Raw genomic sequence first — 14655 nt, 5'->3', positions numbered from 1 at the left:
AATCATCTATTAATCGTTGATTTGAGGCTTTTATCAAACACCTTTTATTTTTGCTGCTGAAACAGAAACTGCTATCAGCTCTCTAAATTAGATACTAATTGGTCACTAAAATTATACACTTTTCCAATTTAAACCAAACACCTACTTAGTTGCTAAACCTGTGCACTTTTTTTTTATGGACGATTTTATAAGGACTAAACATAGAGATTTTAGAACATAAAGGACTCAATTGTACATTTCACTCTTGCTTGCCAGTTTCCATTTTCTCAACTCTCTTTTATGGCCTAATAATCGAATTTTTTTTAAAAAAAAGAAGAAAAAGAAATTCAATCAATCTCTACAGAGCACAAAAAGACCAGAAAACCGATGGCAAGAAGATCAATTCCGATCCTAAAGAAACTGCTGTCGTCATCAAATAATGAATCAACATGTTCCAGACTTGTTTCTCGGCGATCCGTGACCTACATGCCACGACCGGGAGACGGTGCGCCGAGGGGTGTAACCCTAATCCCAGGGGACGGAATCGGACCCCTAGTAACGGGCGCGGTTGAGCAAGTAATGGAAGCGATGCACGCACCAGTGTATTTCGAGAGATACGAAGTACACGGAGACATGAAAAAAGTGCCAGCGGAGGTGATAGAGTCGATAAAGAAGAATAAGGTGTGTCTGAAAGGAGGATTAGCAACACCGATGGGAGGAGGAGTGAGTTCGTTGAATGTGCAGCTAAGGAAGGAGCTTGATTTGTACGCTTCGCTTGTGAATTGTTTCAATTTACCAGGATTGCCAACTAGACATGAAAATGTTGATATTGTTGTTATTAGAGAGAACACTGAAGGTGAATATTCAGGTCTTGAACATGAAGTTGTCCCTGGTGTTGTCGAAAGCCTTAAGGTATATGTGGATTTTGTATTCATTTTTACTATTATTTTTATTCTTTTTTGTAGTTACTAAGACTTGTCTTTTAGTATTTGTTGTTGGTTTTTAGGACATGTTTAGAATTGGAAATGAGATATTTAGGATTTTTTGATGTCCATACATTTGAATGAATTGAATCAATTTAAGTTGAAATGACATCTATTTTTATATAGTTATTTTATGAATAAACTTGAAATAAGATTCTTTGTCCAATTCCAAGAGAAATCAAAAAGAAGCTATTAAGGTTTTGTGATTGTTTTTTGTAGCTTAATTTTTTTATTTTTGGAGTTGATTTGGTAACGTTTTGCATAGTAAGTCTCTGTAATAATTGTCTTTTAGAATATATAAGTTACTATATATTAATTTTTTTTTCATAAAAAAAAATCTCATTACTAATATTTTGCTAGGTGATAACAAAGTTCTGTTCAGAGCGTATTGCGAAATATGCTTTTGAGTATGCATACCTGAACAATAGGAAGAAAGTGACTGCTGTTCACAAAGCAAATATCATGAAGCTTGCTGATGGCCTCTTCTTGGAATCTTGTCGGGAGGTTGCTACAAAATATCCTGGTATCAAGTATAATGAAATTATTGTGGATAACTGCTGCATGCAACTTGTTTCAAAGCCAGAGCAGTTTGATGTCATGGTATGCAATACGCGTTAATCAATTGTATAGTTTATCGTGCTTTACCTATATGTTTTCTGAGGATTTTTTTGTTAATTGCTATTTTCTCTAATATTTATTGGCATCTATTGAGCTTTAAAATTTTTGCAATCTTATTTTTGGTGGGGAAATCAGATCAGATGCTAGATTTAATATCTGAACTTCAATGAGAAGAAGTATGTCCTAGAATAGACTGGAAAACTATATTGTGTGATAGTGCAAAGATACTCCTTGTTACTTTTTCGTAGTACCCTCCTGTGTAAGTGTTGCAAACAAGGATGGAAATTAAGCAAAACTGGTGATTAACATTTTGGATGCTGGGGAATTTAGAATCCCCACTTCCATCAAGCACAACCCGTTATTTGTTCCACTAAGAGAGAAATCTTCATTTTCTACTACTGCTCAAGGATAAGTGTCAATTTGGCCATCCCAAGAAAATAGATATTTTCAACTATTGATATTTATTTGTCCTTGTGGACCTGGATTAGTTAGGATTTAATCAAAATTAAACATGTTTTGCTTGAGTAAGATGATATAGGGTGATACGGGTACAATATTACTTGGTAAGTTTTGCAATTCTTTTAATTATGCAAGCTCCCATCTTCTTCTTTAAGCAAGACCATAAGCTACTATTCCCAACCACAGACCCGCACTGATTTCCAGCCATCTGCACACATTCAAAGGTATTTGCACTCATATTCTTTATAGATGCTGTTCTCACAATTCTGAAGAGTCCCAATTTCATTCCAAGTTTCAGTTTCTCTTAATACAAAGCCACAACATTTTGCAGTAATCCACCTAACAAATGATCGCAAAAGGACCCTAAATTTTGAGTTTGGAGACTGTTCTACATCTATTGTGGGGAGGCTTTGCATAGATCATTATTAGGGAGAGGATTTCAAAGTTTATACTAGCGAATGTGGTAAAGCATTGAGATAACAAGGAATCATTTTGTTGACATAACAGTCACCTTTCCTTTATAAGATTTACGTAAGAACTACTAGGTTGTTATTTCCTGATGTTGCTGGTTGCCTTTGGCTCTAATGATTTGCTTTTGCTTCAAATACACCATAATCTGAAACCATTAGGGAGTATCGGAGCACAAGTTCTTTAGCTGATGAGACTGGTTTGACTTTTTGCAGGTGACACCTAACCTTTATGGCAATTTAGTTGCAAATACAGCTGCAGGTATTGCTGGTGGTACAGGAGTCATGCCAGGAGGTATATTCATGAATACATTTAGTCTTAAGACTTTTTATTTTTCTAATATTTTCTACTAATTTTGGAATAAAGATAGAACAGCTGCAAGAAGTTGGTTTTGCTGATCTTACTTGATTAGTTTTATTTTTGTTTAGTGGTTATGATGATATTAAAGGCATCTAAATAAAACTCAATTTATAAAGTTTGATTGGTTTCTATTTTTTGCAATTTACTTCATGGCATCTTTAGAATCATTAGGTCCACATTATTTGTTGGCTCTAAATTTTGATAATCACAATGAATGGCCTCATCATGTCTAAGAGCTGCAATATTGTTGAACATCTTCTATGAGATATGTGCATCATGAATTTGGTGGAATGATGCCTGTCAGCATGCCGTTCAAACCTGCCCAAAGCAGAGAAGCCAACTGAACCGGACTGAACACTATTAATGTGTTTAAGAGTGTTGCATTGGCTGTGGTATGGATGGAAACTGATTTTGTTTTGGTGTCATTACAAAAAAAAATTCATTTTTTTTTCTCTTTTATGGCTGTATAGATTCTCTTACCAATTCTGCTGCTTGATCTCCCAAGTTGCCAAATCTTAATTTCAAAGGCTTGCTAATCTTTGAGCCCTACGCTCTTCAGTTTTAGGTATATCAGCACTTGCCCTCGCTCTGAACCTCTTCTACTCCAAATCTCATTTGGAATTTTTTAGTAGCTCGAACAGCTCAAGATCTCTACTTTTACTCCTTGATTCACTGTCTTTGGTATGTAATGGTACATAACTATATATAATTCACTTTTGTGAAGGAAGTCTGAGAAGTTAAAAGTCTGTAGCAACTACTTTTACAGTTAATTGAAGCTTTAGTATCTGTAATTTCTATGAAAATCTGAGGCATGTGGTTTAATTGATTTTTTGGAAAACAATAATCCCTGATTCTCTCTGTTTCTATATTTTGTCAATTAAATATTTAGATTATGCTACATCTTATACTTGACATCTTTTATGGATGCATTATTAAAGTTTTCCCTAGTACCGAGTTTGCTAAGATATGCCTTGATCTCGCTTAGTCTGTCACAAATCGTAAAAATTTGTGTGTATGATGGAGAGTATATCTTTACTGATTTGTCATGGGGTTTGTTCACCCGTTGACTAACACTTTTGAACAACAATATAATGGAATAGTAAAAGTCAACATCTTACTGAAATTGAGGAGGCATACAGACTCTTCGTGTTCATCACAAGATAATGTGGGAAGAGGCTGCATCTTGAAATGGCTTTGGGTGCACTTTTAATTTATCATTCACTCATGAATGAGAATATAAATTATTATTTGCCATATCTTCAAGTCAATTCTTTCTGTAATTTCTTAAGAGTTCTAAGAAATGGGTACTGACATTGCAGGTAATGTCGGGGCTGATCATGCTATATTTGAGCAAGGTGCCTCAGCAGGAAATGTGGGCAATGAGAAAATAGTGGAACAGAAGAAAGCAAATCCAGTGGCACTGCTTCTCTCATCTGCTATGATGCTCAGACATCTACAGTTCCCTTCATTTGCTGATCGATTGGAAACTGCAGTGGAACGGGTAATTTCAGAGGGCAAGTACCGGACAAAGGACCTAGGAGGAGACAGCAGCACCCAAGAGGTTGTAGATGCAGTCATAGCTGCTCTAGACTGATCCGGTAGATACTCCTTTAGCTGCTGATTTTACTAAACATCTGCCGATCCAAGGGAAGTTTGATCTTCCCATATTCTTTATTTGATACTTGGTTTCCAACAATTTTCCTTTGTTGCCCGGCACCACTAAAGTTCTCTTACTTTCTGTTTTTGTTTAAATAATCTCAAATGGAGATGATAAATTGCCATTGTTAATTGAGTTAAATACCTGTACAGGGAAGAGGTCATTTGCTGCAATCCTTAAGATATTAAATTTGATAAACAAGGCAATGTTCGAGGGAAGTGAATCTTGAATAGTGTTTTGGCTTGACATTTTATCTTTTGTCAGACCTTGCTGTGTGAAGAGTTTTGAGTCCTGAAGATATGCAAAGTCCACTTGCATGTTTATTTTGAAAATAGATGTCGAATACTAACATATGATTGCTGTTGCAGATTGCATGTTTAGTTTATGCCACAAATAATCAAGTGGAAGTTTGCAAGTAGAAGTGCAATTTTACAGTCAGGTTTTGTTTTTGTTTTTCACTTGATGATTATAGTAGACATCTATCTGGCATCATGAGCTAAGCAATAAAACTGTTTGCTTCCTGAAAACACATTTTACTTTTACTTCCTAGAAAATGCGAATTCTCAGAGAGGAGTAAGGCAATAAGGCATGACAATTGACAGGCCCTGGTCCATTGCTTGAATAAAAAAGGTAAAGAAAATAGATAGGGTGGGGGGGAGAGGACTGGATTGCTCACCAACCAATTGGCCTGTCTAAAAAGTCTACAAAGTGAATGATCCTAATATGGAACAATCTATAAAATTGATGAGAATTAATGTCCCATTCCTCAAATTTAAGACACCTTTCCTACCCCATTCTGGACCACGAAGCCTTTGTATTCTTTATGGTTGGCTGTGCCATTTTTATATGATAATATTTTTATTTCCTTCTAATTTAAATATTCTGATATATAATAAAATGTTTATTTACTTTTGAGGTACAAATAAAATAAAATATGCAATCTCTCTGTATTTAGGGGGAAAAGAAAGTGCCAATCCCTTTGTGTGCCCTATTTATTGCCTTTTATTTTTGTAAACTAACTTTGCAAATGTGAATATTATAAAATGCAAAAGGGCATTTTGTATCTAAAAGAAAAAAGAAAAGGAAAGGAAGTATCTAAATTAGCGTTCGTTTTTTTTTCAAAATGGCATGTGATTTGAGATCCACAAAAAAGTCTAAATTTTTATTTTTATGCAAAAGAGTGTCGGCAGCAATTGGATCCAACCCCCAAACTTCTTTTATTTATTATTCTTTCTTTTTCATTCGTCTTTTCAGAAAATTTTATTATATATAACATATAATAAACAAGGTCCTACACTCTGCTTATGCGATCTAAATTGTGTTTATCCTTTTAAGTTTTATTTTTTAATTTCATACAACAGAAATTGAATTTGAGTTCAAAATTTTACTCCAATTAAAATATTAATTTAGCATTAATTTGAAACTCATCTGACACTCTTCATGAATTTTATTTAGATTTATTATTAAGTGTAAAAAGAATTTATTTTAAGTTTTTTTTTTTATAAAGTAAATATCAATCTATCTGATAATGTTTAAAATCAAAAAATAAATTGTAAAAAAAGTGCTTAATGAAATGGGTTTTATCTCCTTTTCTCTTTTACTTTTACTATTATATTTTCTTTATTTTTCAACTCACAACTAAGTAACGAAATAATTTGTAATCTCTTACTCGACAGATTTAGTGTTATGAATTATAAATTTGATGCATAATAATATATTATTATTATTATTATTATTATTATTATAAAATGGATTAAGAAGATGAATAAGTAATGTATATCCCTTCATATATTAGTTGAATTAACAACTCATTAATTGATGCTATAACCACACTTGTTAGAAAGAACCAATGATAAATTATCTACTGAGTTGTTTTGGTAAATTATTATGTTTATTATTAAGGATATTCTAAGGACAATTTACTATCTTTTGTTGTTTAGCATTAAAGTAAGACTTAGTTAAGAGTTGATACCATAAGAATAAATAGCCCTTTTATAAAGAGTTATAATTGAAAAAAATAAAATAAACGAAACATATATATATATATATATATATATATATATATATATTTCTTGAAAAATCTAATATATCTATTATTATTTCTTTTTAGTTAAATAATTAAATTTTATAATTTTAAAAAATTGAATATTAATAGTCAATTGTTGACAGATGTGCTTTATTTTATTAAATTTCATTAACGGTTATAATTAGTAGGTTATATATTTGATATTTAAATATTGTTTTTATGTATTTTGTATTATCATATTTAATGATAAATATTATTGAAAGCAATGTTAAAAATAAAATATATATCTGTTAAAGTTACAGAAGAACGATAATTATGAAATAAAGATACCAAAATAAGACTTGGGCGAGAAAATATTTGAAAGCGAGATCTACGGGACCGAGCAATTAAATAAATTGGAAAAATTCGACATTAATAAGTTTAACCACCTGATCCTCCTCTCCTTATTTACTGCTAACACTTCAAATCACACTTGACAACAAACTTCTACTTAAATTCCTATGCTTTGAACCACTGTATATATATATATATATATATATCTGTGTGCCCACACGCTGTATGACGTACGAGCCTTTACTCATGCTGCTCCAACACTAAACACTGTGTGTAAAGGAGATCTGGAGTCAAGTGTAAAAGCTCTCTCTTTCAAGCCCTTCTCCATTTACTTTTCAGGTTTGATCCATGTCCACTTTTAACTCATTTTGCCAATTGGGTTCTTTAAATTCAATTCTATTTTATCTGATCTCTTGCATTTGGATCACAGCAGCATTCCTTCTCTTTTTTGAAAATTAAGTGAGCAAGACTGATCTTTTGGTAGTAATTAGAGCTTCATAATGAAGTTTTTTTTTTTTTCTTAACAGATTGAGATTGTTATCGGTTTTATAGCTTTTTTAATGAACTGATCTCTTCTTAGTTTAGAGTTGTAAATCTAGCTTCCGAGTATTAAAAGAGAAAAGAAAAGAAGTTAACTTTTATGCTAGTGTAATTTTCAGATTTGATTGGAGCATTCTTCAGTCTATGGCTGTGCTTTATTGGTATCTGTTGAAGATTCGTTGTGTTAATGATTTCACCTTTTCTTATTGCTTTGCTGGCCATCCTGCTAAATCTTTATTTGGAAGACCTTTTTCTTTTAATTGATCTTGTTTGTGCTCATTTAATTGATCTTGTTTGTGCTCATTTAATTGATCTAGGACCATTCTATTTTGTAATGTTTATAGTTCCTTTTTTGTTTGGTAGAATTTATAGTTCCTTTTTATCCCTTCAAATGATACTAGACATCGTGGTTCCTCCATAGCTGAAGGAAAGTGTATTCTGTATTAATATATACGTGTGTATATACACATGCTCACTCCTTGGCTAGTTTTTGCTTCTGTACCATTAGCAGCAAGTTGTAACTTCTAACTAAACTAAATCTTGCAGTGTTGTCCAGCATGGGCTCAAAGCTTAATCCCACAGGCAACAGAACACGAAGCCCTTTGTCAATATTTATTGTATTTTGTTTGTGCTGTTTCTTTTACGTCTTGGGAGCATGGCAGAAGAGTGGTTTTGGAAAAGGAGATAGTATAGCCTTTGAGGTAACCAAACAGACTGATTGCAACATCTTTCCAGAGCTGAACTTTGAACCCCGTCACAATATTGTTGAAATTATCCAACCATCTAAACCAAAGGCTGAAGTGTTCAAGCCATGTGATGTTAAGTATACTGATTATACTCCTTGTCAAGAGCAAGATCGAGCTATGAAATTTTCTCGAGAAAATATGATATACAGGGAAAGACATTGTCCGCCAGAAGAAGAAAAATTGCACTGTCTTATTCCAGCACCAGAAGGGTATAAAACCCCCTTTCCATGGCCAAAAGGCCGTGACTATGTCCATTTTGCTAATGTTCCATACAAAAGCTTGACCGTGGAGAAGGCTAATCAACATTGGGTGGAGTTTCAAGGTGATGTATTCAAATTTCCAGGTGGAGGAACAATGTTTCCTCAGGGTGCAGATAAATACATTGATGAGCTTGCTTCAGTTATCCCAATAGCAGATGGTTCTGTCAGAACTGCTCTGGATACTGGTTGTGGGGTATGTTTCAAAATTGGCTAGTCCTTTTCTAGACAAAATACTAATAAACTTGTCAATGCATATTCATATAGACCTCAATTCTTTGTTATATTTCTTGAATTAGTTAGTGAATGCTTATTTTTACTGTAATATGTTTATTGCTTTGGTCTTTTATTTCGAGGGCTGCCTTAGATTCTGAAACTTCAATTACTTAGGACTTAGTTAGATGGTTATTTGCATCTTGTTTAAGGCCTGGCATTTAGTGGATGTCATATAGATACATTGCCCAAAAACATGTGGAGGAGACTGCTTTTAGAAGTTCCATGGTTTCTTGCTCTTTATACTCTAACTCATGGCATTATATCCTGTGCATCAACCATTAGCCTAACAGGCCTTAAACAAGATACAACAAAAATGGAAATCGGATTATAGTATAGTGACCATTCAAACAATTTATAATTCATTCAGATTGCTTGCTGGGCTGATGAAGCTTATATATGTGCAGGTAGCAAGCTGGGGTGCATACCTCACAAAAAGAAACGTATTAGCTATGTCCTTTGCACCAAGGGACAATCATGAGGCGCAGATACAGTTTGCTTTGGAGAGGGGAGTACCTGCTATTATAGGGGTGCTTGGATCAATACGTCTTCCATACCCATCAAGAGCTTTTGATATGGCTCAATGCTCTAGATGTCTCATACCATGGACCTCAAATGGTAAGTGGTTCTGATTCTAACATCAGCAACATGGAATTCTTGTTCTTTTTATGCTTGTAATATACAATAAAGTTGAGTTTTTAAACTGAAACTGAAAGCTGCACATCTAAGTATCCTACAACAGATTGCTTTTGATAACATCAATTACCAGTCCTTTCTGAAGAAACAGCAAACAATTCACTGTTTTGACAATTTATAATCCTTAGCGACAACTTCACGTTCAAACCCCTTGTGATTCATATCCACTGCAGAAAGACACTGATTTGAAGTTGAAACCTTAACAAAATGTATGGAATTATATAGAATTTTATCTTCAAATAACAGCATTAAACTTCTATATCAATTAACAATTGACCATTGCAAACACTAGCAAGTGATACAAGCATATACTTTGCCTTTTAACGCACAAAAGGATTAATCTTCTAGATAGACTTTATTTTGTACTCAATTCAGTTGGCAATTTAAAATTTGCAAGTGAGAAAATGAAAAAGATTTTTATACGCCGTTCATTAAAACATTGTCCTTTCTGAATTATCACAAGAAATTTGTGAAACTATTGGTACAAGTGATTATCTCCTGTGTTTTTTCTATTGCTATTGTTAATATCAAAGTTTTGCATACAACAAGTATCCTGGATAGATTAGTTTTTCTGAAAGGTTAGCTTTTCTAGGTAATTGATAAATGTGTCTAAGTTATATTGAAGCAATTCAGTCGAACTCTGTATCTAGTGCTCTTTGGGTTGTATTCCAAATTTCTTGTTTACTTTTATGTCCCAAAACTCACTAAGTTTGATATTGAGATACTTAAATTGATCCTGCGAAATAAATCCTTGCTTAATTGGGGAAAGTTTACGACCTTTCTTCTGTATGCAGAAGGAATGTACATGATGGAAGTTGATCGTGTACTCAGACCTGGAGGATACTGGATCTTGTCTGGTCCTCCAATAAACTGGAAGACTTACTACCAGACATGGAAGCGAACTAAGAAGGATCTCCAGGCTGAGCAAAGAAAGATTGAAGAGATTGCTGAAAGCCTTTGCTGGGAGAAGAAGTATGAGAATGGAGATATTGCTATCTGGAGAAAGCAAATAAATGACAAAAACTGCCAAAGAAAGGCTACCAATATATGTATATCAAAGGACTTTGATAATGTCTGGTGAGTCTACATGAACCTTGATTATCTTGTGACTTATAATAATAAGTGGGAGAGTGAAAGATTGGTAGAGAAATTGATGGAAAGTATACTGACATGGTTGAAGGTCGATCTGCAAGAGAAATAGTTCTCTATGGAACTTTTTTGCTTTTTAAAAAAAGATTTCCTGTTACCCACGTCTATATTGAGCTATGAAATTATGTGAAGTCCTCCCCTCTTATTTAATCTCTTCTCCCATATTCTAAAGCAGAAAGCACACATCCTTAAAAGGGGAAAGGTGCGCTGCTGTGAGTGCTGCCTATGACAGCACTTGCAACTTTCACTGAGTTGCTCTTATTTTTTCATATTTCCATTCTAATTTCTTTTTCTTCGGTTAATTTTAGGTACAAGGAAATGCAAACATGTGTAACCCCTCTCCCTAAGGTAGCCAGTGCAAAGGAAGTAGCAGGTGGGGAATTAAAGAAGTTTCCAGAAAGGCTTTTTGCAGTGCCTCCCCGAATAGCTAAGGGACTTGTTGAGGGTGTCACGGAAGAATCTTATCTAGAGGACAATAAACTTTGGAAAAAGCATGTAAAGGAATATAAAAGGATCAACAAATTGATTGGCACTGTAAGATATCGGAATGTGATGGATATGAATGCTGGTCTTGGGGGATTTGCTGCAGCACTTGAATCGCCAAAATCTTGGGTGATGAATGTTGTGCCTACAGCTGCTCAGAACACTTTAGGTGTTATCTATGAGAGAGGTTTAGTTGGCATTTATCATGACTGGTATGTCCTGATGAACTTTCTATCCTTACTGACGATGTTAATAATCATCTGATGGCTTGCAGGTTGACCTTTGTTTTTATACTGTTCTACTTTTCAGTCCAGTGGATGGACAGCACAATTGAAGTACTGTTCTTTTCCTTCAAACCTATGCATTCTTTGCATGAGAGGGAATCAATCCCAAGTCCTTGGGAACATAATGAGACTTTACCTTAGGGAATGACCATGGTGTGGCTTGCCGATCATATTGGGATTTACTAAATTAGATATTTGCAGTATTAACAAAAGTAAAAAATTAATAATTGACCAGTTTTATGTGGCTTATGCTTACCTGTTGGTTTACAGGGCTCTTTCTCTCACTCCCTCGTCCTCCTCTCCCACCAAACTTCTAATGCACTTCCTGAAAAGGAAAAAAAATACTTTTGTTTACTCTTTTTTTTGCCCTTTGTTGCTGCTCCTCCTTTATCAACTTCCTTTGCAACTTGTCAGTTTGTTAAATGAACTTGAGTTCAACATGCTATTATTAAATAAAGGAAATAATATATCAAATACCAAACAGGAAACAAAATGAAAATATGGATCTGAAAGAGATGGTATAGCTCAGACTCTAGGAAATTGTCTGTTTGTGTCTTCTTTATGACAATGCCTATGATGAGGTATTGTAAAAATAATCTTCCCATTTCTTTATTGAAATATGCATTTGAGAAAATCTTACTCTTGAAACCAAGAAGCAGGTGCACTGAAACCTGACTTACATTTTCATTTTCTGTCTGCTTTCAGGTGTGAAGGATTCTCAACATACCCAAGGACATATGATCTCATTCATGCAGACGGTGTATTTAGCTTGTATCAGAAGATGTAAGCCTCATAATTTTGTTCTAGTCCTTAAGTCATAACTAATTTAGGTGAAATGAAAGAAAGAAAAAAAGAATTAGCCCTCAATGCTTTTTAACTTTACATAACTCATACAATGGCTTGTTTCTTTTCCTATGCTCACAATAATATGTTTCCTTTTGTTTAACCCAATATCTAACCAAAGCCAATATTATTATTTTTTTTTAGTGTTTTGACATTAAATACAAAGATTTATTTTTATTTTCACTTGCATAGCATCAATTTGTACTAAAAGCTTCCTCAAGTGCAAAATCTTGATTTTCTTTGAAAAATTTCATGAGCTGGTTACTGCACAGATCTTGGCGAGTTTAATCGCCAAAATTCTCAGTCTCTAATTTCTGATTAATATGCATGTTTTTTTACCAGATGTAAATTAGAGGACATACTTCTAGAAATGGATCGCATATTGCGTCCTGAAGGGTCAGTAATATTCAGAGATGAGGTTGATGTTCTCAATGAAGTCAAGAGAATCGCAGGAGGCATGAGATGGGACACAAAAATGATGGATCATGAGGATGGCCCTCTTGTACCTGAGAAGATTTTGGTTGCTGTGAAGCAGTATTGGGTTGGTGGCACAGGGAACAGCACTTCAAATGAGGAATAGACTAAGAGTCAATGTTTCCCTGAGCAATGCAAATTACATCACAGAAAAGACGATTAAGTTTCTCCAAAGGGGATGGAACTGAAAGGGTTGTGATGTTTAGAGATGGCATATGTAAGTTATTTATACATGTTTTTGGTAATGAGAGTAAATGTACCAAAGCTAAAACACTCTTGGATATGATTTTGGAAGACACAACAGAATTTGTGTAGCTAGAAAAATAATTAGTTCAGGTTTTAAGATTTTGTAATAATTAAAGTTTGTATTGGTTAATTGAGGGAATATCCAATTTTTATTTATTAATTTATCTGAATCATTAGTTATTCATCTTCTTAGATTTGATTTATGGGTAATGCACGTTGTTACACCAATGTACTCCGGAGAAATAGATGTATGGTTACCATCAAACTCGTAGTCCTACAATGCCAGTGGTGGGGTTTTCTTTCAGGGCGGTTTCCCATTGTAGGGATGAAGTGAAAGTGCTTTCCATGATGACCTTTTTCTTTTTTTCTTTTCCTTTCCTGGTTTAAACAGAATAGCAGGACCTGTAAAAAGAGAGGCGGCTCTAGGAATTGGTCGATTTTGGTTCACAGTTTCAGTCGGTCTCAAAATGATCCAAATTCAATTCTAAATTTGACCAATTCCAATGAATTGCTCGTGGTCGGTCTAATTGTATAGCATGTGGAACTGAAGTCTAAAGTTCAAAAATCGCATTGAAAATTTTGAACTTTATTTATTAAACCTAATAAAACTTGGCAAATATTTAAAAGCAATCATTTAATAAAATATGAGACTAAAATAATATGAATATGAAACAATTTGGTACCAAAAATAAATTAAATCTACAATAATCGAAATCAAAATGACCCAAAACTAAAAGAACTCATGACCAGCATCAATTCAAGTTCGAAATAACCTGAAAATAAACGTCGAGTGGCTAAATTGAGAAAAAAGAAAGTTGATGTTGGGCCTATGTGCTCTTGTATTACAAGTTTAGAAGGGAAAATGGACACTTTGTCCATATACAAATTTGGGTGGATGACTGGCGGGGCCACAAACATGTGTAGGAATTTTGTATAGTAAGATTTGATTGACTTAAAAGAGTATCCAATTGGTCCATTTGTGGGCTGTCTTCTGTAACCCATGTGCAAAACAGTTTGCCTAAATAAATAAATAAGAATTATATTATTTTTAGACTTTAAAGAATCCACGTCTCGATTTCATCCTCATGTCGCCCGCTCTATCACAACCGCTGGACCATTATATTTAATTTTTTACTTATCATATAGTTCTGAAGAAAACCTTTTTTTTTTTTTTTTTCATTTCTTTAAGTTAAAATTTTAAAAAAAAAATAAGAAAGAAATAACAGAAAAGGAAAAACAATTGCAGGATAGTAATGAAAAAGAAAGTAAGTAAAATTACAATGCTAAACGCAAATCTCACCAATTTCGGGGAATCTCTGGAAGGAGTCACCAATTTCCTTTCTTGTGTCTTTTATTCTGAAAGCACAATGAAAAGTCTTAGACTTTATGATTACATAATTGAACATGATGTCATCCATTGAATAAATTAAATAAAAAAATTATAAAAAAAAAAAAAAAGTTTTTCTTGAACAATTTGATTTAATTTGTGTGTCTGATGGCCTGGAATCATAATGCCGATGGGCCTCCGTCGTATTATCAAATCTACAAATGTACCAAAGCCAAATCTTGAAAACGTAAGAATGATTCCAGATTAAAGGGTCAGCCGGAAATTAACTCAAAGTCATCTAGTTACTAAAATATCAACTCAGAAGTAGATTCAGTTCTTCTGCTGGTAACTGAAATATGTGTGCAAGCAGGCAGATGGTACTGTCAGGGGCATTTCATCATGCTGCGAGTGCAATCAGGGAGGAAGCTCTGTGTTTTCCCTGTTTTGTTTTTTT

General features: G+C 33.9%; 2 protein-coding genes across 4 annotated transcripts; both read left to right on the top strand.

Annotated features, from left to right (window-relative positions):
* Positions 1 to 290: 290 nt before the first annotated feature.
* LOC8267178 (isocitrate dehydrogenase [NAD] regulatory subunit 1, mitochondrial) lies at positions 291 to 4742 on the top strand. 2 transcript variants are annotated; one of them, XM_015725133.3, is made up of 4 exons: positions 291 to 891; positions 1335 to 1562; positions 2723 to 2801; positions 4187 to 4742. In XM_015725133.3, exons 1-4 carry the CDS (start codon positions 367 to 369, stop codon positions 4459 to 4461), a joined length of 1107 nt encoding a protein of 368 aa, XP_015580619.1. In that variant the 5' UTR covers positions 291 to 366; the 3' UTR covers positions 4462 to 4742. The 2 variants fall into 2 exon arrangements, with proteins under 2 accessions (XP_015580619.1, XP_002528761.1); XM_002528715.4 differs by having other exon boundaries at positions 292 to 891; positions 1323 to 1562.
* A 2327-nt stretch (positions 4743 to 7069) lies between these two features.
* On the top strand, positions 7070 to 13034 carry LOC8263724 (probable methyltransferase PMT14). Of its 2 annotated transcripts, none has more exons than XM_002528714.4 (7): positions 7070 to 7222; positions 7970 to 8622; positions 9107 to 9317; positions 10190 to 10472; positions 10853 to 11239; positions 12017 to 12094; positions 12497 to 13034. In XM_002528714.4, exons 2-7 carry the CDS (start codon positions 7981 to 7983, stop codon positions 12732 to 12734), a joined length of 1839 nt encoding a protein of 612 aa, XP_002528760.1. In that variant the 5' UTR covers positions 7070 to 7222; positions 7970 to 7980; the 3' UTR covers positions 12735 to 13034. The 2 variants fall into 2 exon arrangements, with proteins under 2 accessions (XP_002528760.1, XP_025014817.1); XM_025159049.2 differs by lacking the exon at positions 7070 to 7222 and adding an exon at positions 7319 to 7342.
* Positions 13035 to 14655: the final 1621 nt, after the last annotated feature.

Source organism: Ricinus communis, chromosome 5 (genome assembly GCF_019578655.1).
Source record: "Ricinus communis isolate WT05 ecotype wild-type chromosome 5, ASM1957865v1, whole genome shotgun sequence".
Lineage (NCBI taxonomy): Eukaryota > Viridiplantae > Streptophyta > Magnoliopsida > Malpighiales > Euphorbiaceae > Ricinus > Ricinus communis.
Note: the sequence above shows the minus strand (reverse complement) of the source record. Positions and strands in the feature narration are given on the sequence as shown.